The sequence below is a fragment of the Fusarium falciforme genome, chromosome 4, assembly GCF_026873545.1.
Source record: "Fusarium falciforme chromosome 4, complete sequence".
NCBI lineage: Eukaryota > Fungi > Ascomycota > Sordariomycetes > Hypocreales > Nectriaceae > Fusarium > Fusarium falciforme.
In genome coordinates, this window is record NC_070547.1 from 4,187,047 (window position 1) to 4,213,615 (window position 26,569).

The window sequence follows — 26,569 nt, forward strand, 5'->3', positions numbered from 1 at the left end:
TGTTTTGCATGACACTGGTGAGGCATATTCGCAAGGATCCTACTCCTATTCGAAGGCCTAGAAAAGCTTGGATAATATATGGCTCTCGGTTTCTCATCCCGAGGAGTGATCGTCAGCGTTTCGCATTGCCCTGGAAACATTCCGGAAGGGATCTCTGTGTGAGTCTGCTCGCATATTGGTTCATGTTTGGTTTCTGTAGCTGCGTCTAGTAGATGGCTCATCGTCCCCTGGGCTGCTGAGATGCAGACTCGCCCGGGAGAACACGGGTTTTCAAACAACGTAGATCTTGAAGCCGGGACATGTCTCATGCTGTGGAGCCTGGTAGTGATGAAGTCATTTCTAGGGCGCAGCTTGTCCCAATGGGGAAGAGAAAGAGAGAGACCCCGAAAGTCCAGGGACTCCGGACGAGCCCCGCACGACGTCGCCAACAACTTCGTTTTACGGTCTGCGTATGGCCCAATGTTGAAATGTCAGCTCGGGGTCTCTTTGAGTGGTTAGTTTCAGGGCCGGATTCGAAGGGCTCGTGCGTGCGTTAGCCTCTCAACGTCGGCTTCTCTGGTCAACATCGACACCATCTCGGGTTCCTTCCCGAGGCCAGTCTCTTACGAGTTTAGTGTAGCCGCATTCCTTTTTGGTGGCAATGGCGATGCCAAGGCGATTGGGAGGGATGACATCATGTGAACATGGAGAGAGTGAGACAGGAGGAAAAAGAAAAGAAGTGAAAGAAGATCTAGCCTATCACAAGATCGGTTTGTTCTGTGGTGAGCCCCAAAGACCTTGGTTTGATCTTTCGTTGAGGCTCAAAGAAGGAACGCCTCGTTTTCTCCAAAACTGACCAGGTGTCACACCTTCTCCAATCTTTGGGACGGGAAAGAACCCTGACCCCGCAGGGTTCACTTCAGAATCTACTGTACCTGGCTAGTGTACGAGAAAGAGTTTGAAGATGGTGGGAGCAATGGAAGGGACAAAACATTGCCTTATACCTTTTCAATAGTCTTGTTTTGTCCACTGAAGGTCTCGGGTTCTCCGCCCGAGAAGAGCAAAACGTTGAAGAAGGAGCCCGAGGAGAGTGGGGAAGTGTCCCTGAGCATCCTCTTCAGGGAAGGTGGGACCGGTTATGTCAGTTTTCTCCATCCGATACTCCACCTTGCAAGCCAGCAAGCCCTCTCCCGAGTCCCTGGACCGGCACCGACTTGTGAGACTTGACTCTGGAGACATGATGAGGTCATGGAGGCACCCTGGGGCCCATGAAATTCGCTCATCTGGGGTATTTCCATTACGAGAAGAAGCCCGTTCCGCAGGGTTCACATGAATCGACCTACTCCACCACACTTACACGGTTACACCCCCTCTATCCACAAACTCCGCGCACTTCACCACCTCAGTTGTCATGATCTCTACCCCGTCTCTCTTTGGTCATACTCTCTGTGGGGTCTGGGGAATGCGAAAGCCATCTTGTGGGGTTCTCCCTTTCATCCAATGTCTGAGCACCAAAACCCAGCGACTTAAAAGGGTCTTGTTTCCCCAGCATCCATACTTTTTGTATCAACTCCCCAGCCTAGCTCTACTCCGTCAGCTCCTCTTTTCCCCAAAATAAATCACGAGTCCCTTGCCCAGGGCGAATCCCCTCCAGGTTGTCTTTAGTTGTCCCATACCTTCCAGGGTTGCTGCTTTTCCTACCAGATGTTCACTTAAGCCACTCCTCTATATCTGCTCCCACGTCGCCCCTCACAACTCTCCCACAATGTTCAAGGAGAAGAAGCCCGCGCAGGACTCTGAGGGCTTTTCTGATGGGCTTCAGAGTCCTCCTTCCCAAAATGGCTCTACCTATGCCTCTTCACACGTCGAAGATGCTGTCTTTGGAGAAGTCACAGAGGATGGCCCCAACTACCGCAATGTACGCGTCACCTCGAATCTTCCCAATCGCGTTGTCGCCGAGGCTGATATTTCAAACACAGGTTGGGTGGATTGCAACCATCGCTCTCATGACCAAGACTCAGATCGGCCTGGGTGTCTTGTCAATTCCTGCCACTTTCGACGCTCTCGGTGTTATCCCTGGAGTCATCTGCCTCGTTATTATTTCTGCCATCACTACTTGGTCTGATTATATGATTGGTATATTCAAGAAGAGACACCCTGAAGTCTATGGACTCGACGATGCCGGTTTTATGATGTTTGGCAAGATCGGACGGGAGGTCTTTGCTATAATCTTTATGTTCTGTGAGTACCTACTTGTGATTCATTGCAAAGAAATCTCGCTGATGATATCAGATTGGATATTCGTATCGGGCTCTGCCATGCTGGGTATTTCAATCGGTCTCAATGCCGTCTCTACACACGCCGCCTGTACTGCCGTATTTGTCGCCGTCGCTGCTGTCGCCACCTTTGGGTTTGCTAGCATTCGCACCCTTGGCAAGATCGGCTGGCTCGCCTGGATTGGACTTGTCTGTATTATGACTGCTAGTGAGTTGTCCCAATTGGCAGGCAATATTGAAGGACTTTCTAACGGCTGATAGTATTTGCCGTGACTGTTGCTGTCGGCGTACAGGATCGTCCTGCTGCCGCACCCAAGGGAGGGGTGTGGGTGTCTGATTACAAGCTCACCAACACGCCGAGCTTCGTCGATGGCATCTCTGCTATCTCGGCCCTCATCTTTGCCTTTTCAGGAACGCCCGCGTTTTTCACCATCGTCGCCGAGATGCGTGAGCCCAGGCACTACACCCGCTCCCTCCTATGCGCACAGGGAGTTGTGACTGTCACGTATATCGCCATCGGAGTTGTTGTCTACTACTACTGTGGCTCCTATGTCGCCTCACCTGCTTTGGGGTCTGCTGGATCAACCATGAAGAAGGTCTGCTATGGCTTCGCCCTTCCTGGACTACTCGTCACAGCCATGATCGTGACACACGTCCCTGCCAAGTACATATTTGTGCGAATCTTGCGCGGCTCTAAGCACCTCAACTCGAACACCCTGGTGCATTGGGGGACATGGCTGGGCTGCACTGGAGGCATCACCATTATCGCCTACATCATCGCCAGTGCTATCCCCGTCTTTGGCGGTCTCGTTTCCCTCATTGGCGCCCTCCTCGGTACCTTTATGTGCTTCCAGCCCTATGGCTGCATGTGGCTGTACGACAACTGGTCCAGGAAGGACCGAGACCTCAGGTGGCACTTGATGGTCTGCTGGAGCATCTTTATTGTGGTTTCTGGAACCTTTTGCATGGTTGCCGGCACGTACGGGTCAGTCGTGGGCATCATGGACTCTTACAAGGTCTCGGGAGGATCGGCGGCTTGGTCCTGTGCTGACAACTCCAACTCTACATGAGAACCGGAAAGATGTATTACATGGGTTGTAAAGTAGACAGACCTGGGAGTAATGTCATATATCGAAGTTCAACATTTTGAGTAATCATGAAAAAGCTTTGGCGTCTTCTAGACAATATGTAACTCACATCGAACTGCGCAGCATGGTGAAGAATATTGTTGTTCTGTTCCACGACAGCTGGACCGTTGAGAGAAGCAATATCGCCAAGAGCTTGGCGTTGAGGGAATCCTGTCAATTGGTCAGGGTTCTCTAATTCGGCAATCCAGGATGTATGCTCTCGGAGCCAAGAGCTTGGCGGAATGAGGATGTAGCATGGCGCCAGGAATCACACGATTGGCCGAGACTAGAAAGCAAGTCGCTTCTGTAGAGAAGACCATTGCGAAACAATGTCATTGACGCTCTCTGCTCGGGTTGCATATCGAGGTTCGTCCTTATTGTTTGGTGTATTGATGAGAAAGGACCAAAAGCGCAGTGGGATCGGGAGACGGGTTGGCCGCGATGGAATTATTGAGGACCGTTGTAACAGATCGTCTGGGCTTCTATGTATCGTCACGCCGAACAAGAAAGCTCGAGGTCTGCGATGAGGGGAGAAAGAGGAGGACGGTAACAGGTATGACGCAGGAAACCCAAGCAGTTTCGAAAATTATTATGTCGTGGGTGGATCCGAGTGTAGGGAAATGCAACGGTCGAGGCAGGACAGGATCTGGGAATATTCTTAGCTTGATACGGGGTGAAGATGAACAAGAAAACCCGGGCGATTGTCGATGCGATAACAGCGGGATTCAGAAAGAGTAGGCGGTACGCTCACAGCCATTCATGAGAATGGGCCAGTTCGCGTGGTGGTCGCCAAGCCGGTGTAAGCAGCATTAATTGCGCGGGGATGACACTTGCGTAATCAAGAAACCCAAATCCTCAAAAACAAAAACATGTTCGTAGGGAAACAATCAGTATCTATGATTCAAGAGGCGGCCGGGGCGGAGCTAAACGTGACGCACCGCCGGACCGGAGAATAAGGATAACGGCCGACGGCACGGGCAGGTGGGGAGGCGGAGTGCGGGGCAACAACACGGACACGGACTTGGGTGGTGCTGAACGAGCTAAGGTACGGAGTCGGGCTTACAAACTCTTTTCGCACTCGGAGCCCTGTTTGACGTGTTTAGAACTTTAGCGGCTCCACTCTCGCTTCGCTTCATGTCTTTGCTGGCTTACGGAGCAACCTAAGTCTTGAAGGTGTCAGCAAGAATTACCCCGTTGGAGATGCTGCATGGTTGATCGTTTGATTGAGCGAGTGCGATTTACAGGGCAGTGCAAAAGCCTTGTTGGATATCAACGGCCAGGCCGATCACCTTTAGGGCTGGGTCTAATCAGGCCTCGTTTCATCCAAGGCGTGGCTTGGACGAGTAAGATTGACGAGACGGGGTGATGCGATGACACGAAGCAGCTGTCGTCAGACAGACACACCTCTTTTAGGTGCGACTCTGCGCTTCATGTCAGACAGCTTTCAGCTTCTAGAGTACTTTGGGGATAGAAAGGACATTAGACTGCATTTATGGGACAATCACTCTGCATGTGAGACCTCGAATGAATTGCCCAAGTTGAGGAAAAAAAAAAGGAAATCGACAAGGACCTGGATTGCATCAGCCACAAGCTGAGGGAGCCTCAAGAGATGGAAATTTGTTGTTGGTTGTGACTCTATTACTTGAAATGGTAAGCCCAGGGATCTCGCATGGCTGACGCAAGCAGCGAGACGCGACGATAATGGCGGTTCGACCAATAAAAAAAAAAAAATAGAAAATGTTGAAAAAACTGCCCTACGGAAGATTCGGGCTGTGCAAGATGCCGTCATTGGGCAGGGGAATAAAGGAAAAAATGGCAGATCCGCAGGCCCTTGTTCGCACTCGCACCTCGCACCCGTCAAAGCCTCTCGAGATTAGCGGCTACTCTTTTTCTGCCTTGAACTGAAATCTCTCGATGTGACAGGAAATCTCTCGATGCCGCGCGTTTAGCTGGCGTAGATGACTGACTACCAGGGGGTCGATCTTAGGCACCATCTTTAGAATCTCGAGCATGCCGACCGCACAGATCAACCTTTTTCGAACAACATCTCATCTCTTTGACTCAAGATCCACCACATCCCTGCTTCCCATGGACATTCCTCCGCTGAGAGGCCCTAATTTAGAGGCCAGTGTAACCCGTTGAGGCTTGTACCCGCGCTAGGGCCCACTTGTTGGTTGGTAACAGCCACTCGCGCCCCGCGGACGCCCATCGCTCTTAATCGTCCCAAGGTGCGAGATGCGAGATGCGAGCGGTATGAGCCTCGTCATGGGCCCGTGGGCCTGGGACAGGGACCACACACAAGGTCCATCCAGTGCCGTAGGGCATGGCATGGTAACCGTGTTTACCGAGTCCGTTCCCCAGCCTTATACAGCCTCCACGGCTTGCCGGCTCTACCGTATCTACCTATATCAACGCGTCCATCTCCTGTTTCTCATTCCCATCTCATCTCCAGCAGCAGCAGCAATCCACTCCCAAGAGCTTCATAATAAGCTTAATTCCCTACATCTCATCTCATCATCTTCTTCCCGCTCGTTCAGACCCGCCTTTGCTGAGGACTAATATATATACACCAACGCCCACTCCCTCTCTCTCTCCCTCGACATCAACACTCTAAACCGCCAACATGCCCAACTACAACTACTCCATCCCTCCCGAGGACTACTTCGGCTCCGACTCGCCCTGCACACTCGACAACTGCAAGGTCGAGTGGAGCATCCTCGGTTACCGACCTGATCTAGCTGCCAACATTGCATTTATCGCTCTGTTCGGAGTTGTCGGTCTCGCCCATACCTACCTGGGCTGCCGATGGAAGGCCTGGGGTTTCATGGCCGGTATGCTCATGGGCTGCTTGTCAGAGGTTGTTGGCTATGTCGGTCGTGTCATGATGTACAACAACCCCTTCTCTTTCAACGCCTTCATGATTCAGATTGGTGAGTCTCTAGAAGAAAACAACTTCTTGCAAACTTCAACTAACACATCATAGTCTGCCTCACCATCGCACCCGTATTCTACACCGCGTCCATCTATGTCACCCTTTCCAAGACGATCGTTTTCTTCGCCCCTGAGCTCTCTCGCTTCAAGCCCCAGCTCTTCTACTGGATCTTCATCCCCTTCGATATCGTCTGCCTCGTCCTCCAGGCCGCCGGTGGTGCCATGTCCACCTCGTCCGACAACGACGTGGGTGTCGACATCTCCATGGCTGGTCTGATCCTGCAGGTCATCGTCCTCTTCCTCTTCATCGTCGCTTTCAGTGACTACATGTTCCGCTACTGGCGCTCTGGTCGCGCCGCCAACTTTGGCTGGCGCCTCAACACCTTCTTTGCCGGTCTCTCCGCCTCCATCATCCTCATCCTCACCCGATGCATCTACCGTGTTGCCGAGCTGAAGGATGGTTATGATGGTGATCTTATCAAGCACGAGATCCCCTTCATCATCCTTGAGGGTGTCATGATTGTTCTTGCTGCCATCGCTCTCTGCTTCGGCCACCCTGGTCTCGTCTTCAACAAGCCCGAGTACACCAACGCCGTTTCCGAGAGCGAGAAGGGTGCCACACTCTCCAGCCTCCGCGGCAGCTCCGATGGCACCGTGAACAACCAAAACCTTTGAGGATAAGCTGCTGCCGAGTCTGCCAAGATAATGGTTGTCTATACTTGCAGTGTTGGAGCAGCCAGCCGACCGCTCCGGGGATGAGATTTCCTTTGTTTTTAGCGAGATTAGCGGACTGACTTGGATTTTGCTTTGTCTTGTCTTGGATTTGATTTTGATAGCATTGTTCAGGTAGCTCTGGTGCAAATATCGACCATTGAGCTTTGGGTATGACAGGGCCATCACATCGGAATGGTTAGATATCTGGGGGTCTCTAATGACCGGGGATTTACAGCATGGAATTAGACGGGAGTTGCCAGGTTGGGATTTTATAGATGGAATAAAACATAAAAACAAAAAAATCTCGGGGACACCCTTCTTCCATGCTTCTTTTGATATCCTTGGGATGGCGACGGGTGAGAAGTGCTACGAATACTTTTGTCTCAGCTTATAGATCAAAATCACACTACATGGCCATCATGACCTGTCTAGAAACGCAGTCGTCTTTTCCGGAGCAGCCGGTCAAGCATCATCATCATGCCTGGGGGAGAGAGGTGCAGCTGGGCATGGGGGTTTGGAAGATGTCTTGGGTTGTTGTTGAGTAGAAACTGCAGCCTAGCCGTTGTGTATATCAGCTTATAGGTTCTTCTTTCTTTTTTCATGATAGTGATGATTCAAGCTTGTTTTCCCAGGCAGGACAGATCGTTCACAACCGAGGTTGTCGTGGATGTAAGTGGTGGGGGACATGGTGAGTTTGCTCTTCAACCTTGCAATGAGGTTTTGATAGCCTCAGAGACTGGAAGTTAAGGGGTCATCTATCATATCAGATACTAGTGATACCTATCCTGAAAGAAACAGGGTCATAACAGGGCCATCCAGATCACCACCATGAGTGCTTCTCATCCATCGCGGGGTGAGTGGAAGCCCCGCCTTCCTCTGGTCGGTGAGGGGGGTACGTACCGAAGCTTGGGCCTTCAATTGACTGACCAACCACATGACTTGACCGACCATGACCATTCCAATGACCTTCGATTGATGTACCTATCTCCAACTTCCTAACTAGACGCCCGCCTTCTTTCTCCTCCTCCATCTCCGCCAGATGCTCTCCTTCTCCCGCATCTCATCACGCCGTCTTCTTCTGCCTAGAATCGCAATTGCATCTTCTCTACAACCATCTGTCGCATTCGTCGCATCCTTCTCGACTTCGTTGCCCAGCATGGCCCCTCCTCAAGAAGCTCTCGACTTTGTTGACTTTGTCAATGAGTCGCCTACCCGTTAGAGCCTCCTCGGCCCCTCTTGCTAACATTCTCCTGCTAATATTGCTTTGCAGCTTATCACGCTGTCCGATCCGCCTCGGCTCGTTTCGAAAAGGCGGGCTTCACCCTCATCCGCGAGCGTGACTCGTGGGCCTCGACTCTCCGACCCGGCGGCAAGTACTACCTCACCCGCAACGCTTCGACCATCGTCGCCTTTACCATCGGCCGCAAGTGGCGTCCTGGTAACCCTGTCGCCATCGTTGGCGCCCATACCGATTCTCCCTGCCTCCGAGTCAAGCCAGTTTCCAAAAAGTCCAACGTTGGCTTCCTCCAGGTCGGCGTTGAAACATATGGTGGTGGTATCTGGACTTCATGGTTCGACCGAGACCTCAGTATCGCCGGTCGTGTCCTGGTCAAGGAGGGCGACAACTTTGTTCAGAAGCTTATCAAGGTCGACAAGCCCCTGCTGAGAATCCCGACCCTAGCAATCCACCTTCACCGACAGAGCAACTTCGATCCCAACAAGGAGACGGAACTTTTCCCAATTACAGGTCTCGCAGCTGCCGAGCTGAACAAGGGAGCAAAGAAGGAAAAGGAAGAGGAAAAGAAGGAGGAGGGCGAGGCAGAGGCAGAGGAGGAGGACTTTAAGCCTCTCAAGGCCATGACGGAGCGACACCACCCCAACGTTCTTGACGTCATTGCCTCCGAGGCTGGAGTCGATGTCGCCTCTGTGGTGGACTTTGAGCTTGTGCTCTATGATACCCAGAAGTCGTGCATTGGCGGTATCAACGACGAATTCATCTTTTCCCCTCGCCTCGACAACCTTGGCATGACCTACTGCTCAGTCGAGGGTCTTATTGAGTCGGTTAAGGAGGAGGACGCTCTCGAGGAGGACAACACCATCCGATTGACCGTCTGCTTTGATCACGAAGAGATTGGCTCGACCTCGGCACAGGGTGCCAACTCCAACCTGCTGCCATCCGTCATCCGCCGTCTCTCGGTCCTCCCCGGAAACCGCGACACTGCCAGTGAGGGTAGCTACGAAGCTGTCCACCATGAGGGTGAGGAGGCGACGGCATACGAGCAGACGCTATCGCGGTCATTCCTCGTGTCGGCCGACATGGCGCACTCTGTTCACCCCAACTATGCTGGCAAATACGAGGCGTCGCACCAGCCAGCCATGAACGGCGGTACTGTGATCAAGATCAACGCCAACCAGCGCTACGCCACCAACTCGCCCGGCATCGTGCTCCTCCAGGAGTGCGCCCGCACAGCCGGTGTGCCTCTTCAGCTCTTTGTCGTGCGCAACGATTCGCCGTGCGGAAGCACCATCGGGCCCGGTCTCGCTGCCAAGCTGGGCATGCGAACGCTCGACCTTGGCAACCCGCAGCTCAGCATGCACAGCATCCGCGAGACGGGTGGCACCGCGGATGTTGGCTACGGTATCCGGCTGTTCAAGGAGTTCTTTGAGAAGTATGGGTCTTTGGAGCCCAAGATCCTTGTAGACTAAGCGTTGATATTGAGTTGAGATGCTGGAGTTAGCTGGCGGGGTATGTGTGGATGGAGTTGAGGATATACCAAGGGCGACGACTAAGGCTTGGGTATCATGTCGCAAGACGTTGAACGAGACCTATGACTGACTGTAGTGAATGAATGAATAAATCATTGAAGCAATTGAACCGCTATGTGCATGGGATTCCAGACATGTCCAGATATCATGGCAGGAGGCCCTTCCGCCCTTCCCCCCCAAAAAAATGATGCACGCATGCCATGAGCCCACCCTTATAACGCCATGGGAATATCTCTTGGAACTTTGGTCCAGATAGATACGCTGTGATGCCCTATGCCCCCAATCACAGTACAAGAGGATAATCACCTCTTGGAGAAAGATGCCCTCCCCGTTTCATCGCTTCGCTTTGCCCACATGCCACGCTGATGAGATGGAACAGCCCGTGTCAAAAACTCCGCCAACCCAAACTCCATTGATCCCCAAGATTTTTGTTTTTGAGTAGCAAATATAAATCATCAACTTGTCGTCTCCTCTTCTCCTTCAGAAGGCATCACCTCTGTCCGCTGCGAGTCTGTCGAAGACCGACGGTCCTTTTCCCCAATGTCAGACTCGGGCGCGGCGGGGGGCGGCGTCGGGGACCGTACGTGGATGGCGCGTGGGAGGAGGGGACGACGCTGCAGCTCGGCGAGGGGCACGGCCGTCTGACCTGTGCGGAGCTTGTAGTTTGCGAGGCTGAGGCGGAGTCGAAGGGTCTCTGCTCTCTGGAGGTTGTTAGTATTGGTGGTTTTTTGGTTTGAGTTGTTTAAACGTACTTGTCTTACTTGTTGCCGCGTTAGGGTTCCTCTTGAAGGTGCTGGTGATGCGGGAGCTGATGTCGATGTACGAGCTACGGTTGTTGCGGCGCCGTCGTGTTCAGTAGCAGCTGTAGCCCACGAAGCGTCGTTGGCAGACGTGTCGAATACAGAACTAACATCAGGACTGTTGCTCCTCTCGGACGCGTCCTACAGAACCCCAATGTTAGCATGTCTTTGTTCTCTTTACGTCATGACATCTTCTGCCAACATACCTCGTCACGTCCTAGACACGCCTTCTTCCCCGCAGGTCTCGCAGCCGCCGCGCTCTCCATCTCGAGAAGCCTCTTCCTCCCCTCGATGGCCATCTTGACGGGGCTGATACCGCTCGAAGTGCTCGCCGTGGGGGCCTTGAAAAGCGTCTTTGGGGCCAGCGCGTTGGAGTCGAGGGGAGCGAGCGCGCGTCGCTTGCTAGGTGAACAAGTCTCCATTGCAAACCAGAAAATAGATGATAGACAGGGGGTATAGAAAAAAAGAATCTTCTTGGTCAAACTATAATTAAAAGAAGAAGTGGGAGGATTGTCGTCGCGTCTGATGAGGAGCGTGTGTTAGTGGGAGTTAGATTGATTTACTGGGTAAAGGTGTAGGTATTTGAATGGGCACATACACGCGGCGGCGATAAGATAAGAATTTTGCTAAGATTTCCAACGAGGGGCGGGCGGCGCTGTCGCGAGTTGGGGAAAATTGACAGGCACGAGACATGGGGGGGACGTGTACTGTCTAACGTTTTAATTCACTCAATTCCTTGGTCAACGACATGTACTGAAACAAACAAATGCCTAATAAATAAATAAATAAATGATGCATCAACAAATGCGTAACAGCAACCATGTCCATCAGGCCCAATTCATCACATCAAACTTTTAACAAAAACACAATCCATTCGCTCTCAACCTGTCATCAACCATCATCTCGGGGCCTCCAAAACTGGCCGTCACGTCCCTCTATTCAACCCTAACCCAGCCTCTTTGGCTGCTGCTCATTCAACGAGGGGGCTCCACAGACACGGTTGGTCGCGTTCCTTCCTCCCAGCACTCTAAATACCCAGCCTCGCCCATTCACTGTTGACTTATTTCCAGATTCAGACTAGCTCATATTAACAACACCCGCCAGCTGCCCCCAGCCAGTTTAGCACGCAATAGGCCTAGCTCGCCGGAGCCGCACGTGCTTCGTGGGGCAGCGGCCCGGATGCAGGAACGGGACCGGCAGCGGCATCTCGTCTCATACCCGGAGCTACGTCCGTCTCGGCACTCGGTCGTGCTTGACCAGATACGGTTACATCCAACATCAAACAGCAACATCCATACAAACTGTCATGATAGCAAAACGCTGGGTATCATTTGCTCCAAGCCTATGTATCCCCGGAGCTTCGTCACCACCAAACGAATACAAAACATCTAGAATAACCTTGATCAAATCAACCCGGTGACGTGTTCCAACAGCGACCGTCAAGGGAATCCCTCCAACATCGCAAAACATCTGCCTCATCCGCTAACACAAAAACTCCCAATGTGTGTGTGCCTACAGAGCCTTGGCCTGCCCTCAGGCTGGCTCGAGGAAAAACATCCTCAATGCATATTTTTACCACCTTCCTTTCCTCACTCCTTTTCTGTCCTTGCCAACTTCCACCGCCCCTGCATAACTGTTATGCCAGAAACAGTAAAACAAAACAATGCTGAATCATGCCAAATAATAAAACCGAGAAAACATGTCGTCATGCCGGGTGGGTATATAGCCCGAGGCCGTCAAACTCATCATCCCCAATTATTGACCTCGTGTCTTCTTCACTTTCCTTTTCATACACATCTGTCCAAGACCTTTCAAGAAGTCGTCGTTGCCATAAAGTAATGGCTCGGGTCCATCTGGAAAGGCTTCGAAAAGTCCACCTGAACCTCGTCCCAGTCGGGTGCCTGTCTTGATGGCTCCATCAGCATCGAAGGGTCCAGGCCCGCCTCTTCAAGCACAGTGCTCATGTCCAGCTGCTCAGCGTTGCCGTCTAGACTGGTGTTGCCCATGTTCATGTTGAGAAGCATGTCAGGCTCCAGGCTCGCCCAGCCAAGTCCAATGTCGAGGCTTACGCCTTCCGAAATGTCGCTGTTTGGTTCACTGCCCTCCTTGGCCGAATCTGGTGTGTCGTTGGGTGTTGTTGATCGGTAGAGAGTTGGGTCGAAAGTGGCGCCAAAGCCCACTCCCATTCCCTTCTCGAGACCCAGATTCTGCATCAGAGTTTGAGGATCAATCGTCGAGCCGGCCCATGGGTCGTTGACAATGCTTTCAACGGCCTTGTTGTCCGCCGGCTTGGGCGTTGCGCCAGTCTTGTTGCCCGCCTTGTTGTCTTGGGGCTTGCCCATGCTGCTAGCCGATCGTTTCATCCCATCGCCAGACATGGGCGTCGCCGTCATGGTGGCTGGGGTCTGACCCTGCTTGGAGTTGGTCATGCTCATGGGCGGCGCCTCCAGCTTCTCCTTCTTCACAGTACCGTCGGGTTCCAGACCCAGAGCCAAAGCCAGGTTGTCCCGCACGAATCCCATAGGATCCTCATGCGGCTTGGTGTGCTCTTCTTGAATGTGGTTCTGGAGAGCCTGCTCATTAGGGAAGCCAACAGTCGAGTGCTCGCATTCTGGCTCCTTGCAGAGAAGTACTGGCTTGGGGGGCGCCTGGGACTCGGACGCTCTTCGCATATCAGGTGACGATTTCTTGCTGATTTGCGGTGATGGAGTCGCGCCTTGCGGTGTCTGCCCGGTAGTCTTCTGCTTCTTGCGCGCAGGTGGTAGCTGGAGGTTCATGTCCTTGGGAGGCTTTCCGCCGTAGCTGGGGTTGCCGTGAGGTGACAAGGCGCCAAACGCGAAGGGTTGGGCCGTGGTCGAAGCGCCTGCTGCTTGGCCGGCTTTGTTGCCACCCTTAGGGGCGGTGGCCTGAGCCTGCGAGTTTCTGCGCAGATTCTCAGCATTCAAAGCAGCGGGTTGGCCCCCTTGAGGCTGCTGTGCCTGTTGGGGCTGCTGTGCCTGCGGTTGTTGTTGCTGAGGCGCTGGCTGTTGCTGCTGAGCAAGGCGGGCGTTCTGGGCCTGGGGAGTACCCTGCTGCTGTGCCTGTTGTGCCTGCTGCGCCTGCTGCTGCTGCCGCTGCATCTCACCATACTTTTGAGATGCGTAGACGCTAGCCGCGAGATCCTTAGCCATACTCTCGAGCATCGCCCGAGCCTGGTCGATCTCAGCACACCGAATGCTGAATGTGTCCTTGAGCACCTTCATCTGTTCACCGTCCGCAAACTGTTTCATGATCCGCCATCGCTGAACCAAGTTAGCACAATCCTTCCTTCATACAAGGGCTTTCAGAACTTACTGTTCGGAAGAACATCCTAGCACGCGCCTCATCGCGAGTGACGCTATACCACTTGCGCAGCCCACGGCCAATCTTATTCATGTCGAGCACAATCCTTTGTAGTCTGCTCGCCGTCTCAGCATGCTCCTGGGGCGACATGGGAATGTCAGTCAGGGGCTCCTGCAACGCCTGCCGCTGCTCCTCTTGTCCAATTGCCTTGAGGCGCTCCATCTCATCCTGGTTGCCCATCCTGTTCGCCATCTGCATTCTCATCAATTGCTCGTACTTGGCCCTTTGTTCTGGTGAAAGCGAAGCAAGGTTCGGGATTTGCTTGGGTCCCTGTTGTTGCTGCTGCTGGGGCATTTGCTGTTGTTGGTTCGGCTGAGACGCAGGTCTGGTTGGTGTTGGCTTGGCAGGTTCAGGAACGTCGGCATTCTCGTCATTGCTGGGTCGCTTCAAGTTCTTCGGGGCTGATGCCGGTGATGGATTGGGAGGCTGGGCCCGGTTATTGGCCGGTTGCTGTCGAGAACCTCGTGTCTGTTCGGGGGTCGCACTCGGCTGCCTCTGACCGGTTGTCTGAGGAGTAGCATTCTGTCCCATGTCTGGGACCTGCATGTTTTGGGGCTGTGGAGTCTGGGTGGGCTGTGGTGGCTGCTGAATTTGCATCTGGGCTTGAGGAACACCCATCTGGTTCTGAACAGGCTGCTGGCCTTGACCCTGGGCCTGGTTGCGAGCCGCCTGGGCCTGTGCGTGGGCTTGCGCTTGGGCTTGCGCCTGGTTCCGCAACTGTTGCTGCTGCATCCAAGAATGCTTCTTCATCTGGATGACCATCGCACGCAGCTGTTCGTCAGGGATGTTGGCCAGGGTTGGTCTTTGGCTGCGAACCTGCGCAAGGTCCTGGGCAGTGGCTTGAAGCAACTGGGGTGGGACGTTCATGGCCACCTGCTGCCGCATCCCCTGTAGACCATTTGGTCCAACTCCACCAGGATTCTGCATGCCAGGGTTCGCATTGTTAGGCTGACCGGGCTGCGGTTGCTGTTGTGCCTGCGGCTGGTTTGCTTGTTGCTGCTGCTGTAGCTGCAACTGCTGTTGAGGTTGAGGCTGCTGCTGTTGCGGCTGGGGTTGGTGTTGTTGCTGAGGCTGGGGCTGAGGCTGCTGCTGCTGCGGTTGCTGTTGCTGCTGCTGTGGCATCATGTTATTGCGCCTCTGGAGGATGAGCTGGAACTGCCTCTGTTGCACAGTTGCCAACTGGTTGCGAACATTCTGACCAACATTGTTCTGGTTGAGCCACATCTTAAGTTGCCCCCACTTCTTGACCTCGGGAGGAACTTGGTTCAGATGTTGTAGAACTTGAGGCGGCAAATCCATCGTGTCCATCATGGCGATCGCCTGTGGGTTCTGGATACGCATTGGCATCTGTGGCTGGTTGCCGTTCATCGGGCCGCCAGGCTGTTGCATGCCGACAGGCATTTGCCCACCCATGTTGGGGTTCATCTGGCCCATCTGGCCTGGAGGTCGGTTCTGCATCTGCCCCGGGTTGCCCTGGCCACCGTTCATTGCCATGTTCTCCTGTCGCCGATTCTGCCATCGTTGCATCACCTCGTTGAGCTGATCCGGAGCCAAACCACTGATAGTCGCACGCTGTTCTTGTGAAAGATTGGCGAGCATGTTCTGGAAGGCCTGGTTGTTTGGTCTCTGAGCTCCCTGGTTGAACCGTTGATCACCAAACTGGACGCCGGCCTGGTTGCCCATCGGGTTCATGCCGTTCGGCGGTCTCGAAACGGGAGTGTTGAGGGTACCCATGGCAGGGCTCTGAGAAGGCTGCATGTTTCCACCAACGCCAGCCTGGCCTTGCATCGACTTCATTTGAGCCTGGTTCTGGGATTGAGCGGCCTGGTTCATCTTCATCTGCTGGAGATTCACATTCTGCTGTGGCTGTTGTTGCTGTTGCTGAGGAGGACGGACACCTTGGTTTGGACCTTGCTGGTTAGGCATGTTCTGGCCCATAGGCTGCGGTGTCGGATTGCGGTTTGGTCCGTTGCTCGCAGGTACAACCATCTGACCGTTTTGCTGTGCAATGAGACCATTCATCTGCTGGTCTTTGATACTATCCATGTTAGGAGTGAACGACGTAAAGTCGTTTCCTCCTTGCGCACCATTGACCCCTTGCTGCTGCCCCGGTTGCTGACCTTGTTGCTGGCCCTGCTGGGGAAGCTGTTGCTGAGGTTGAGACTGGGGCTGCTGGCCTTGTTGATGAAGGGACTTCTGGCTGGCCTGCTGCTGCATCATGACCGCCTGGGGATTGTTAGGGTTCTGGCCCATGCCTTGCTGCGGTTGTCCTCTCTGCTGCTGCTGTTGCTGCTGCAGTCGGCCCATGTTATTCTTGAGAATCTGGAAGGCATGGTTTTGATAGAACCAGATTAGTGGATCCTTCCCTTGGGCTTGAAACTCGGCAAGTTGTGCGGGAGTGAGTCCCTTTGAGAGTTGCATCCGGGTAGCGTTCTTCTGTTCTTCAGTGGCATTGCTCATAATCTTTGTCGCAAGCTCGGCAACCTTGGCCTTGTCTTGTGCTGATAATCGCGCCATTTCTTGGGGAAAAGGTTGCGGTCGGTTCTGTCCTCCTGGCATTCCCATCATTTGTTGGTTCGGGCCCATCCCGCGACCTGCTTGGTTCGGCATGCCCATGCCTCCCATGCTCATGCCCATCGGCATTTGTTGTTGTTGCTGGGGCATCTGACCGGGTTGGAGCTGGTGTTGCATCGGCTGGAAACCTTGCTGAGGGCCTTGTCCCATTCCGCGTCCCATCTGCATTTGCATCATGGCCTGAGCCTGAGCCTGGGCTTGGGCTTGAGCCTGCGCGTTGGCGTTGAGTTTGTTCGTAATGTTAGTTCCGTTGGCCTCTCTTTGTTTGTAGAACTCGACCATCTTGTTGGTCATCTCCCGCTCGTAAGCTTCCTAAAATATCGGTCAATACATTATCCGAGGAAAGATGTTGCCGTCGGCAGGGCGACGAGTTTACCTTTGTCGGGGATTCATGAAACACGGTGCGCTCAAAGTTGCAGCCAAATTCTGCAGCCTTCAAGTGATCGTACCCGTTCATGGCGAGAGCAATGTTGGTGATGCTGGTATTTGTTAGCGGACTCGCGTCTCAAACACGGTATCCAGGCAGACATACAGGTTCATGGTTTTACCAAGACGGTCAAGGACGGTGACATTGGACTGCCAGCATAGACTGGTAAATGGTTGTGTGTGTTGGACCAGATTCTGGTACACGATCTGCTGGAGCTGAGGGTGAGACCCTTTCCTCATCTGCTGCTGCATCATCTGGCCGGCCCCAGCCATGTGCTGCATGTTGGCCGCCATGGCCGCAGTGGAAGCGATTCGGCGAGATCCAATCTAGGTTTTGTGGTATATGCAGCTCGCGTACGATAGTTCGAGATGAAAAGGTAATTCAGCGGTCGCGGCGGTGGATTGTTGACAGTCAGAAGCAAGATCACGGCGATGTATGATTAATGTCGAACAAGGCAGATAGGTGCTGTCGGCCAAGTTTTGAAGTGTGGTCTGGTGACGAGGCGGATGGCCGTCAAAAGGGCTGCGGGTTGCCTAGTGTGCTGCAAGGCGGTCCATAAAGAGGCAACCAGTTGTTCGACAAGGCGGCGACCACTTTCAACTCCCAGATGTGAAGGCGTGTCGCGTGTTCGGGGTCGGAGCAGAACTTGGTCAAGCGGGTTCGATCAAGAGCACCAGGCTCGCGATGGGTCGAAGCTTCGCGGCTCGGTACGATCGCGAGAACGACAGAGTACACAACTGTATGTAGCGAGATTATGCGAGACGGCGAGTCGATAAAACTGTGAACACCTTGCGTGAGCGGTGTTGAAACGTCCAGAGGAGCGAGCGGCGACAGTGGACGTGGGAGGGATTGCGAGGGCGATTCAGCGTCGTGTCGTGTCGAGGCGTGAAAGGTGCGGTGCGTCTTCGTTGGTAAAGATAAAATGGGTCGGGCCGGCTTGCCGCAAGGGTCGTCGTCAGTTTGCTCGTGTCCGACAGGAAAAAGAAGTCGAAAAAGAAGAAAAAAGGTCGACGAAATGGTCGTTCGTCAAACCGTCTGGGGGAAGAGGGGAGTCGCTGGTCGACCCAGAGCGGTGTTGTTTTGGTGGAAAAGGTCGCAAGCGCCTTGGGTTGGGGGTTGAAGGTGGTAATGTGTGGTGTGGAATTTTGGCGGCGCCAGGGCCCCCTGGTCGAAGCAAGCCAACCTGCCCGGGCTGGGAGCTACCTGAGGTACCTGTACCTGTACTCGGTAGCCGTACCTCTAGTCTGTAGGCGGAAATTCTTGGGGCCCAGGGTCAGGGCGACTGCCGAGTTGGAGCAGGATGGGTGGAGTGTCTGTCGCAAGCAAAGGTCCCTCCCTCCTGGGGCAAGAAATGAAGTATCCGTAGGTAATGATCACAAACAAAAAGGTGGACGAGATAATGATGGATCCAAAGAGAAGCGAGAGGAGTTCGCATGTATGCCCGATAATTGAGATTGGCGCGGGGAGAGCGGGCGATGGAGGGAAAAGAGTTGAGGGGGAGAAAGGTGAATGTCAGCGGACGTGGACGTGGGAGGAGGAAAGCAAGATGAGATCAACTGGGCCACAAGCTGCTGCGGCAGACGTGTAAATCCAGGCACGAGACGCCCCGTTTGGCCCAGTGTCTGTCAGCACAGAAAATGTGGCAGTATCGGTGCAACAGCTGCTATCTAATCTACCAAACTTTGCACTTTCAAGCTGCTGCTTGATTCCTTGGATTCGAGTCTCTTGACACGAGCTGGGAGACATGGACTCGTCGGTATGAATGAATGAATGGAGGTCAAGCAAAGTAGAGTGGACTTGCAGTGTGGGTAAGGCACCTGGGCAGAGTCGCGCTAGACCAGAAGAGGCAACGGGGCGTGTCGGCAGGGCGCCTGGGCCTGAGCCTACTAGAGGCCGCCTAGCCCTGAAATGGTACCCGCGCAGTACATGGATCTCATTCACTTGTGCTTCTCCTCGTCGTCGTCCTCCGCCACACACTGCCTGCGCAACACGCTGCGAGTGTTGAAAATACATCTACGATTGATTGCCTCACTCTCCTGCTGCCTACCTACCTACATACGTAACCGTACAGCAATGCCTGGCTGGGCAGTCGTTTGTGCCACCGTCAGGACATAGATCCATTGCTCGCCCACGCATCGCCCGGACTCTATTACAGTGCAAGTGCAGTAAGGGTCCCTCCCTGCTTCCTTGCTTCTCCAGCCCAGTGTGGCCGGTTTGTGTGGCGACCCCTCCTCCTCTCGATCAAGGTTGAGGCGGTGGCCGCATGGGCTGGCGTCCATCCGTCGTTGGACGGCCGCTAGAAGTACTGTATCCGTGTGTGCTCGAGTCTCATACCGCCTGCGTTCCTCTTTTTGCTGCTGCTCTTGCTGGCGGCCCGTCTGCTATGGCACTGCACGGTACTCTACCCTACCCCATTCATGTCCGTCATGTCTGTCTGGGGTTGGCGACAGCTGAAACGAAATACTCCCAACATCAAAGTGTCACGTTTGATTTGAACATACTAGATATGTACGGCGCACGGCCTGGCGGAGAGGAACAGAGTTGACCAAGCTCCTCCAAAGGGGGGGCAAGCTGCTGGCGCTGGCTGACGGGCTTGGGTAGGTTCATTTCGCCCTCGAGTTGTTTGATGAGGGCAGATCGAGTGCCTGTATTATTGGGCGGACCCTGATATCTGGCGCCCTCGAGCTCGAGGGGCAGCCCATAACGAAATCGACAGGATCGTCTAGAGAAGGACAGTTCAAGCTAGAGGATGACTTGACCACCCAGGCGAATCAGCCGTCAGACAGTTTCGTTGCTGGAGTCAGCTTGTCTATCCAAACTCGCAAACGTGACACGCTTCCAAACGCACAAAGAAGCACGAACAAAGCGCCACCATCATTGGCTCGAGTCCAAACCAGGTCGGAGAGAAAGAGGTGTGAGAGCCACCAAAAGAACAGAGCAAAGCAAAAAAAAAGAGCTGCTTCTGCTGGACGGGGGAGGGAGAAGGGGATCCACGGGGTCCCTGTCGTTTTGAAAGCGGCCCCCCCTCCCCTCCCACCCCCTAATCCCTGCCTCGAGAAGCCATGGACTGACGACCCTAGGCCCAGGCACGGTACTGGGTACTTGGAGGGTACGAGGCGAGAGTACCGTAATGGATCCATGATCCGCAGGCGCAGTGCTTCTATTTACGCTTCCACGATGGAAGCTGGAGCAGTCTGGTTGGGCACTGCATCTCATGAGGCAGAGCAGGACGTCTTGGAACCAGCCGCGGTAGCTTGCTGTTTGAAGCGCTCCTGGCTTCAAGACATACTTACATGCGCTCGAGTCGAACGCTGCGAAGCCCGCACATTGGACCAGGCTCCTGAACGTCTGCTGGTGCGAAGCGTCTGGGTGCATGTAAGGTGGTGGATCTGGATGTACATGTCCTGAAATGTGGTAGTGGTGGGTGGTGGGCTGTCAGTGATGGTGGCTCGTGGACCATCACCTCAGCCCAGCAGGGAATGACTCTCCGGGTGAGTGTGTGTGTCGCTGGGTCAGAGGAAGGTCGTCGATCAAAAAGAGATGCACTTCGATTCGCCCCGTTGGGTTGTTCGGAGGTCAGTTTGTAGGGTAGCTCTGCCTCTCCTCTGTATGTACGTCCAATGCTGCGCAGGGCAGGGCAGGGCAGGGCGGGCATGGAGAGTTGTCACCTCCTCAGGTGTTTGCTCGACCGCAGCAGGGGTCCTCGACCGGGATCTCCCACTCTCACACACGCACGCATCAGCAACGTCGACAACACGACGACACACGGTCAAGACATGTTCCAAGACGAAACAAGATCTCCCATAAAGACTCGGCGGTTTGGCTACCACCCCTTGGACAGTTCCAGACTTGAGATAAGAGAAAGAAGTCACAATGGAACAATGAAAAGATGACGGCGGCACGGGGAGGGGGCGAAGAGTTTCCGGTGAATGAATGACACTCTGGTTCCTTGGAAGAGAATGGATGCGGAGCTGCCACGAGGCACAAGATGTCATCGTCACACACACTCTTCTCACTCACACAGAGCGCCGACTTGAACTCTACTGCTCCCTCTAATCATTGACAAGATCGGGACTGGGTTGAGTTTTGTTCGTTGTGTAATTCTCACCCTAGAAAGCAGACACCACCAGTTCATGTCTGGTAAAAAAGCAGTAGAAGACAACCGAAGTAGAAAAAAAAAAAATACGTTGGGCAGAGGAAATTGGGGCAACTGGCTCTTCCCGCCCTTCCCTTGGGGAGCGCGCAGACGGGCTGTCCCATCCATGTCCATCCTATCCATCCATGCCGACATAGTGTAATCCCTGCACACGCCATCTGGGATAATGACCCAGTCCGCTCACACCTCCAGGCGCGCTCAAAGAGACACGACAACGGATAACTGGCTGGACAAGTATGGGCGCAAGAGTTTAGAGGCGGTAGATGAGATGGTTGTCACTGGCTCCAGCGCTTATAAAAGAGCAATTCTTGTCTGAGAGTTGCGCTTCCTACGCGCGACGAGAATCTACACATTTAAACACAACATCCATCGCGACACTCACTTCACCACCGGAAGGCGGGTCCTCTCTCATCCACACACCCATGCGACCCCCCGGTCTGGCTCGCTCAATGCCGTCACCACCGCTCTCCTCTGGCTAGAGGGAATTGGCTTGCCCCTAGCCGGGCCTAGTGCCAATGCTGCCGCCGCATTAGCCCCAGGTCGATTGGCCAGATGCACAGGAGAATGGCCTATGGAAGGGGTCCCTTCTCTGTTTCTCTCGATGGATGCCGTTCCCGCTCCCCTATGGCATGACACGATAGTGCCCGTCGAAAACACCTCAGGTCGTCGCAGGCATTGTCGCAGATTTAGGCGTGATTCTGGCACTGGAACTTTTAACAAAGTAGACCCAGAAGCGCACGAACCCAGTTCCTCGGCATGTCTCTCCCTGGGTCGACATAATGTCTCTGCTCATGGCATGAACAAGCCGATATTGGACTGAGAGTGCCCGAGCTCGCGCGCCAGCGGGACCCGACCACTTTTGGATCTCGAGCTGGATCTTGGGGTGAATCGAAACAAAAGCAGCAGTCTTGATGGATCGATCTGGCCATGGACCAGCCCATCCGTCCGTTCGATTGTGGATCAAATCCATCCCGGATCCTCCGCAAGCTTCATCATTATCAGGCTGTTCCTCAGCAGGTGGTTTTTTGGTCTCAGATTGTGACAATCACAAGTCATTGATTATCATCCAGTCTTTTGTCCTAGCGCCAAGTCGTTAATCATCCGCCGCCCTAGCATAGGGTCACTAACGTCGACAGACGGCTGCAGCTTAGCTCTGGCTTGGGCGGCGGGATTCAAGTCTCGATCCTCCCGCCGGCGGGTGACCCAAGAAGGGTGGAAAAAAGGCAACGGCTTGGTTGTTGGTGGCTGATCTCGATAAAAAGAATGTGACTCGCTCGGCCCAGAACTTGTTGCTTGCTACTGGGAACACCCAAGCAAAAAGATGTCGTCTACCCCAGAAAAAAATAACTGTTGGTAACCTTGCCAACCAATTGCTCTTTTTTGCTCCAGAATGATTAAATGTTGGGATATGTTTTTCTCTTGTTTCCTTTTTTTCCTTGTTCTGCGAGTGATGATCTTCCCACCCTGTTGTGTGGGTATTAGCGCCAAACTGGGTGTTTCCCCCCGACTTTACACATTTGAGACAAGCACCTCACGTATACGCGGCCCATGTTTCTTGTCAGACAAGCAGGCCTCCCGTCTCTTGAGCTGAAGGAGGGTTGATGTAGAACGGACACTTGCAGATTTCTGCAAGGCACAGCACATTCTGCTTGATATTCTCGAAGCAAGAGGAAGGGGAAAAAAAAAAGGAGGCTTGCGTCGAAGATGGTGCCATGACTTGCTGCAATGGTAAAATTAGCAATCTTGACGGGTTTCGTTTTGACCGCCGTCTATTACGCGTTCAAGGGATTGACAGTTTATTAGGCAGTTGATGTGTATCAATGCGCGTCCCTTTTTCTTCATTTGTTGCTTGAAATGTGTTTGTTCGTGCCGTGTTAGTGCATCGACTTGAAGCATCAACAGTTTCCTCGAAATGCACGATTCATGTCCATCATCACATCTATCACATCTATCACAACGCCAAACATGACGCCCCTGCCAGGAACGAAACCTCTCGACCTGTCACAGTACGTATTTAGACAAAATGCATGAATCAAGCAGTACAACATCTCGTCAGCCTTCAGTATCACAAAAATGCAGCCTCAGAAAGTCCCCAAGCCTCACTATCTGGGTTCCCTCTCTTCTCCAGACCATGACGATCCCGCTTAGTTCCCGCCCAAACAAAAACAAAAAAAAAAAAAAAAGGGCGGGGCGCGCAAACTTGTCGATCAAAAAGTGCGCTCCCGTCCCCTGGATCAACCCTTCTCTTTCTCCATGTACAAAAAGTATCTGTACAAGGTAAAGAAGTGTGGCTGGTGAGATCTGACAGCCCGTTTTTTCCCTCCCCCAAATTTTGTACATACAATATGTACCTTCTGCCTGCCTGGTCGAGGAGCACGAGTACAAAGGGCTTGTTGTTGTCATTATTACAATAATCGTGGCCATGATCATGAAGCAATGGATCTTATGTCCCCTTCAAGGACTTCTTGCCTGATTCAATCCCATCCGGCGCCTCTAGAGTCGCTAATCGTGCCCCTTCAGAGGCAATGTCTCACCATCTCTGCCCGGAACAGCAAAACCGATCCCTCCTGTTCCCCTTCTCTCCTCTCCCCTGCAGCAACAGCAAAAGAGTCGCTCACGCTCTCTCTCTCTCTCAGCCCGTCCCGTCCCGTGCGCTTTGACATTGACTCAGGCTTTGCCGTGGGACAGTACAGCACAGCACATGCATATCCTCTCGTAAAACCCGTTCATGTCTCTTCAATCCTTTTCATTCACTTACCGGACCCTTTCCTCCTCCATGATTTGACTTTAATGGACTAGGTAGATCAACGACGCGTCGCCTCATCTCTCCCCGGTCAAACTAACTTGGCCACCGTCTCTCGAAGCCTTGTCCAGGGCGCCCGTCCCGGCCAGCTGGATCGCCTAGTGTCTGGAGCGATATGGGGCCTGGCTTTTCTCCTCGTGGAGAACCATCTCGTTTGGCGTCAGGGAGGCTGCTAAACTAAACCAAACCAACGCCGTTAAACCAACCTATCCCTTTTTTTCTTCCTTCTCTCCCTTGACTACCTCGAGAGATCATCAACTGTGCCTCGGCTAGTTGCTCACCTTGAACCTCTCGCCGTGCTGCTCTTCAACCTTGTGAGAGAGACCCTTGGACTTTACTCTCTCATGCCAAGTCAAATCACGTCAGCCAACCAGGGCAAACGTGGCTGTCTCCCACGTTCCGCCTGTCTCCAGGTCAATCTTGATCTTCCATGAAACAACTTTAAACGCCTTCACACGCCGGCGTCTCCATTTCTCCTTCAACTTTCTTGCCCAGACCCGTCAACAAGACAACATTTAGCAAATTGACACTGCTGTATTCAACACTGCGCATGAGGTGATGGATGGGGGGCACGCGTCTTCGTCTCCCCCGTGATTGCACTCACAACCATGGTCCCGACCAGCCGGGAGCCATGGAATGGTGAATGGAATTCCAAACCTCGCCACCCGACAGGGGCAGTCGGCCAGGGTCACGGGGCTTTCCATCGTTGCCCGTCGCATCTCGTAGAACAGCTCTTCAAGCCTATCGATTTACTCCTGGGCGCCTTGGTTCGATCGAGGGCCTCACTCTTTGGGCCGCAACAGGTCGCCGTCATCTTGCATGAAAGGGAAGATCAAGAGACGCTTCCTCTCTCTCTCTTGCTCGCAGCGCAGCAAATGCTCACCGTGAATTGCCCAACGGCCATCGTCGCCCGTGGCCAGTGCCAGACCAGGGTCCTCCCTCCGTCGGGCCCAGAGCCCAGGCCTCGGCGACAGGGACCAGGCTCGTACCGTCGGGCCACTCGCCTAGACTTGAAGCCATCTCAATCTCACTGATACTTGACAATAGTGGCCAAGGAAAGCTCACGACGTGTCACAGAGGAGACGCAGGATTTTCGCCATCAAGCTGGCGCCCTCCTTAGGTTAGGCAGTCGGTTACTCATTCGTTCGTGATTCTCTTCTTTGCATGCCTTCGGTCACGGTTTTGATGCTCTTGACTGCCCTGAGCCCGAGCATGCAGAGGCCCATTCTCCGCCATTGGACGCCTCTTCGGTTGATCCGGGCCATAGCTTGCATCCCCAGACCGTGCCCGACCTTGGCGAGATCAGAGGTCATGATTTCGAGGCCGAGCGCTGAGTTGTGCTTCTAGCGTAAAGTAGCTTTAGAAATTACATCTTGCTCGATATCTCTCAGCTCAAATCAGCTTCCAATTCACTCTCGGGAGCACGCACGGCTCTTGTAATATGCTGCGGGTTGACTTCACAGAAACGACATCCATCGTGTCTCCATGGGAACCTCGCACATTTCAAGAAAGCCGACAAGCCGTGCACCTGGAAGCACGGCACCATGCATCCACGCTGTTCAACCTTGACCGTAGCATCCAGACAACCGTGGCCTTTCTACATTGACAGATGAGCTAGAGTCTCACGTCACAAAGACAGCTTTCTCACTCGACTCGGCCTGATCCGGATGCGCCACACACTTTAGGTCGAACCTTGAGCAGATCATGTCAATGTACCAAATCAAAGTGAAGCCATCGTGGAATAAGTGCCAATCACCTCCCCCCGCTGGCACCTCGAGTTGCTCAAGGGGCTGGCCATGCTGAAACCACTAGTTAGCCATCTTGTCATGTCAGGCTGGTGTCCAGGAGGACGTTGAAGCCTTACAGTGCCATCGCCTTGACCGTTCTGAACGGTCCCAGATGTTTAGTCCCTGGACCAGAGTTGTGGCGTGCAGCCATGGTCTGCAGGATTTGACGCAATGCCGTAAATCATTTTGCCGGGGGTTCTTGTGGCGGCGGTGAGGTGAGGACAATACGGGCGCCCTCGTGGTAGTCTGTCATGCTTTGAAGGTCCAATCTTGTTTCATTTCTGGCGGGCATCTCTCTCGCTCGAGCTTCATGTCTAGGATCATACTGAGCTCTGGGCAATAAGCAAGGATATTTTGCCGACTCTCGGTGTCTCTCCACAGGGGGCTGTCGAGATGATCGCCATCCAAGGGAACGTGATAACCCATCGGTTTCACTAATTGTTCATGGTCACTAATTAGGCCTGGCTTCGACGGACCCGGCACAATCGCTTTGCCTGGGAGTACTCTGAGACGTTTCATGAACCATTCGTCCTCTGGTTCAGAGTTGTTGAGTCGCTTTTGGAAACTTAAGATTCGTCGGATGGCCGAGATCCTTCGAAGTGATAGTCTTCCACTCCCACCGAGATGGGGGGCACCAATTCTGAACGAGCTCTGTTAGAGATGAAAAGGGATTCTCATCTGATATCAGATGGACTCACGATCCCAAGTTAGTCCAATCCAAGTCTAGAAAGTCGTCCAGACCTTTCGGGGAGCTGGCACAAAGGATGCTGTCTGACTCGTATCTCAACATCCACTCTACCCCGGGAAGGCTTTCGTAGAATTTTGGGTCAGTTAATAGGTTAGAAGCA

General features: G+C 53.5%; 5 protein-coding genes across 5 annotated transcripts; 3 read left to right on the forward strand and 2 right to left on the reverse strand.

Annotated features, from left to right (window-relative positions):
• Positions 1-1,744: 1,744 nt before the first annotated feature.
• Positions 1,745-3,325, forward strand: NCS54_00599700 (Aa-trans domain-containing protein; the record flags this gene model as incomplete). The annotated part of the gene is made up of 4 exons (XM_053151474.1): positions 1,745-1,897; positions 1,959-2,220; positions 2,272-2,463; positions 2,517-3,325. The coding sequence occupies 4 exons, from the start codon at positions 1,745-1,747 to the stop codon at positions 3,323-3,325; spliced, it is 1,416 nt and encodes a 471-aa protein (XP_053007449.1).
• A 2,680-nt stretch (positions 3,326-6,005) lies between these two features.
• On the forward strand, positions 6,006-6,988 carry NCS54_00599800 (Hypothetical protein; the record flags this gene model as incomplete). Its single annotated transcript, XM_053151475.1, has 2 exons — positions 6,006-6,312; positions 6,366-6,988. The coding sequence occupies 2 exons, from the start codon at positions 6,006-6,008 to the stop codon at positions 6,986-6,988; spliced, it is 930 nt and encodes a 309-aa protein (XP_053007450.1).
• Positions 6,989-8,066: 1,078 nt separating this feature from the next.
• Positions 8,067-9,733, forward strand: NCS54_00599900 (Hypothetical protein; the record flags this gene model as incomplete). The annotated part of the gene is made up of 2 exons (XM_053151476.1): positions 8,067-8,241; positions 8,298-9,733. 2 exons carry the CDS (start codon positions 8,067-8,069, stop codon positions 9,731-9,733), a joined length of 1,611 nt encoding a protein of 536 aa, XP_053007451.1.
• A 515-nt stretch (positions 9,734-10,248) lies between these two features.
• On the reverse strand, positions 10,249-11,015 carry NCS54_00600000 (Hypothetical protein; the record flags this gene model as incomplete). Its single annotated transcript, XM_053151477.1, has 3 exons — positions 10,249-10,494; positions 10,546-10,734; positions 10,800-11,015. 3 exons carry the CDS (start codon positions 11,013-11,015, stop codon positions 10,249-10,251), a joined length of 651 nt encoding a protein of 216 aa, XP_053007452.1.
• Positions 11,016-12,404: 1,389 nt separating this feature from the next.
• On the reverse strand, positions 12,405-17,268 carry NCS54_00600100 (Hypothetical protein; the record flags this gene model as incomplete). Its single annotated transcript, XM_053151478.1, has 4 exons — positions 12,405-13,874; positions 13,927-16,860; positions 16,925-17,027; positions 17,081-17,268. 4 exons carry the CDS (start codon positions 17,266-17,268, stop codon positions 12,405-12,407), a joined length of 4,695 nt encoding a protein of 1,564 aa, XP_053007453.1.
• Positions 17,269-26,569: the final 9,301 nt, after the last annotated feature.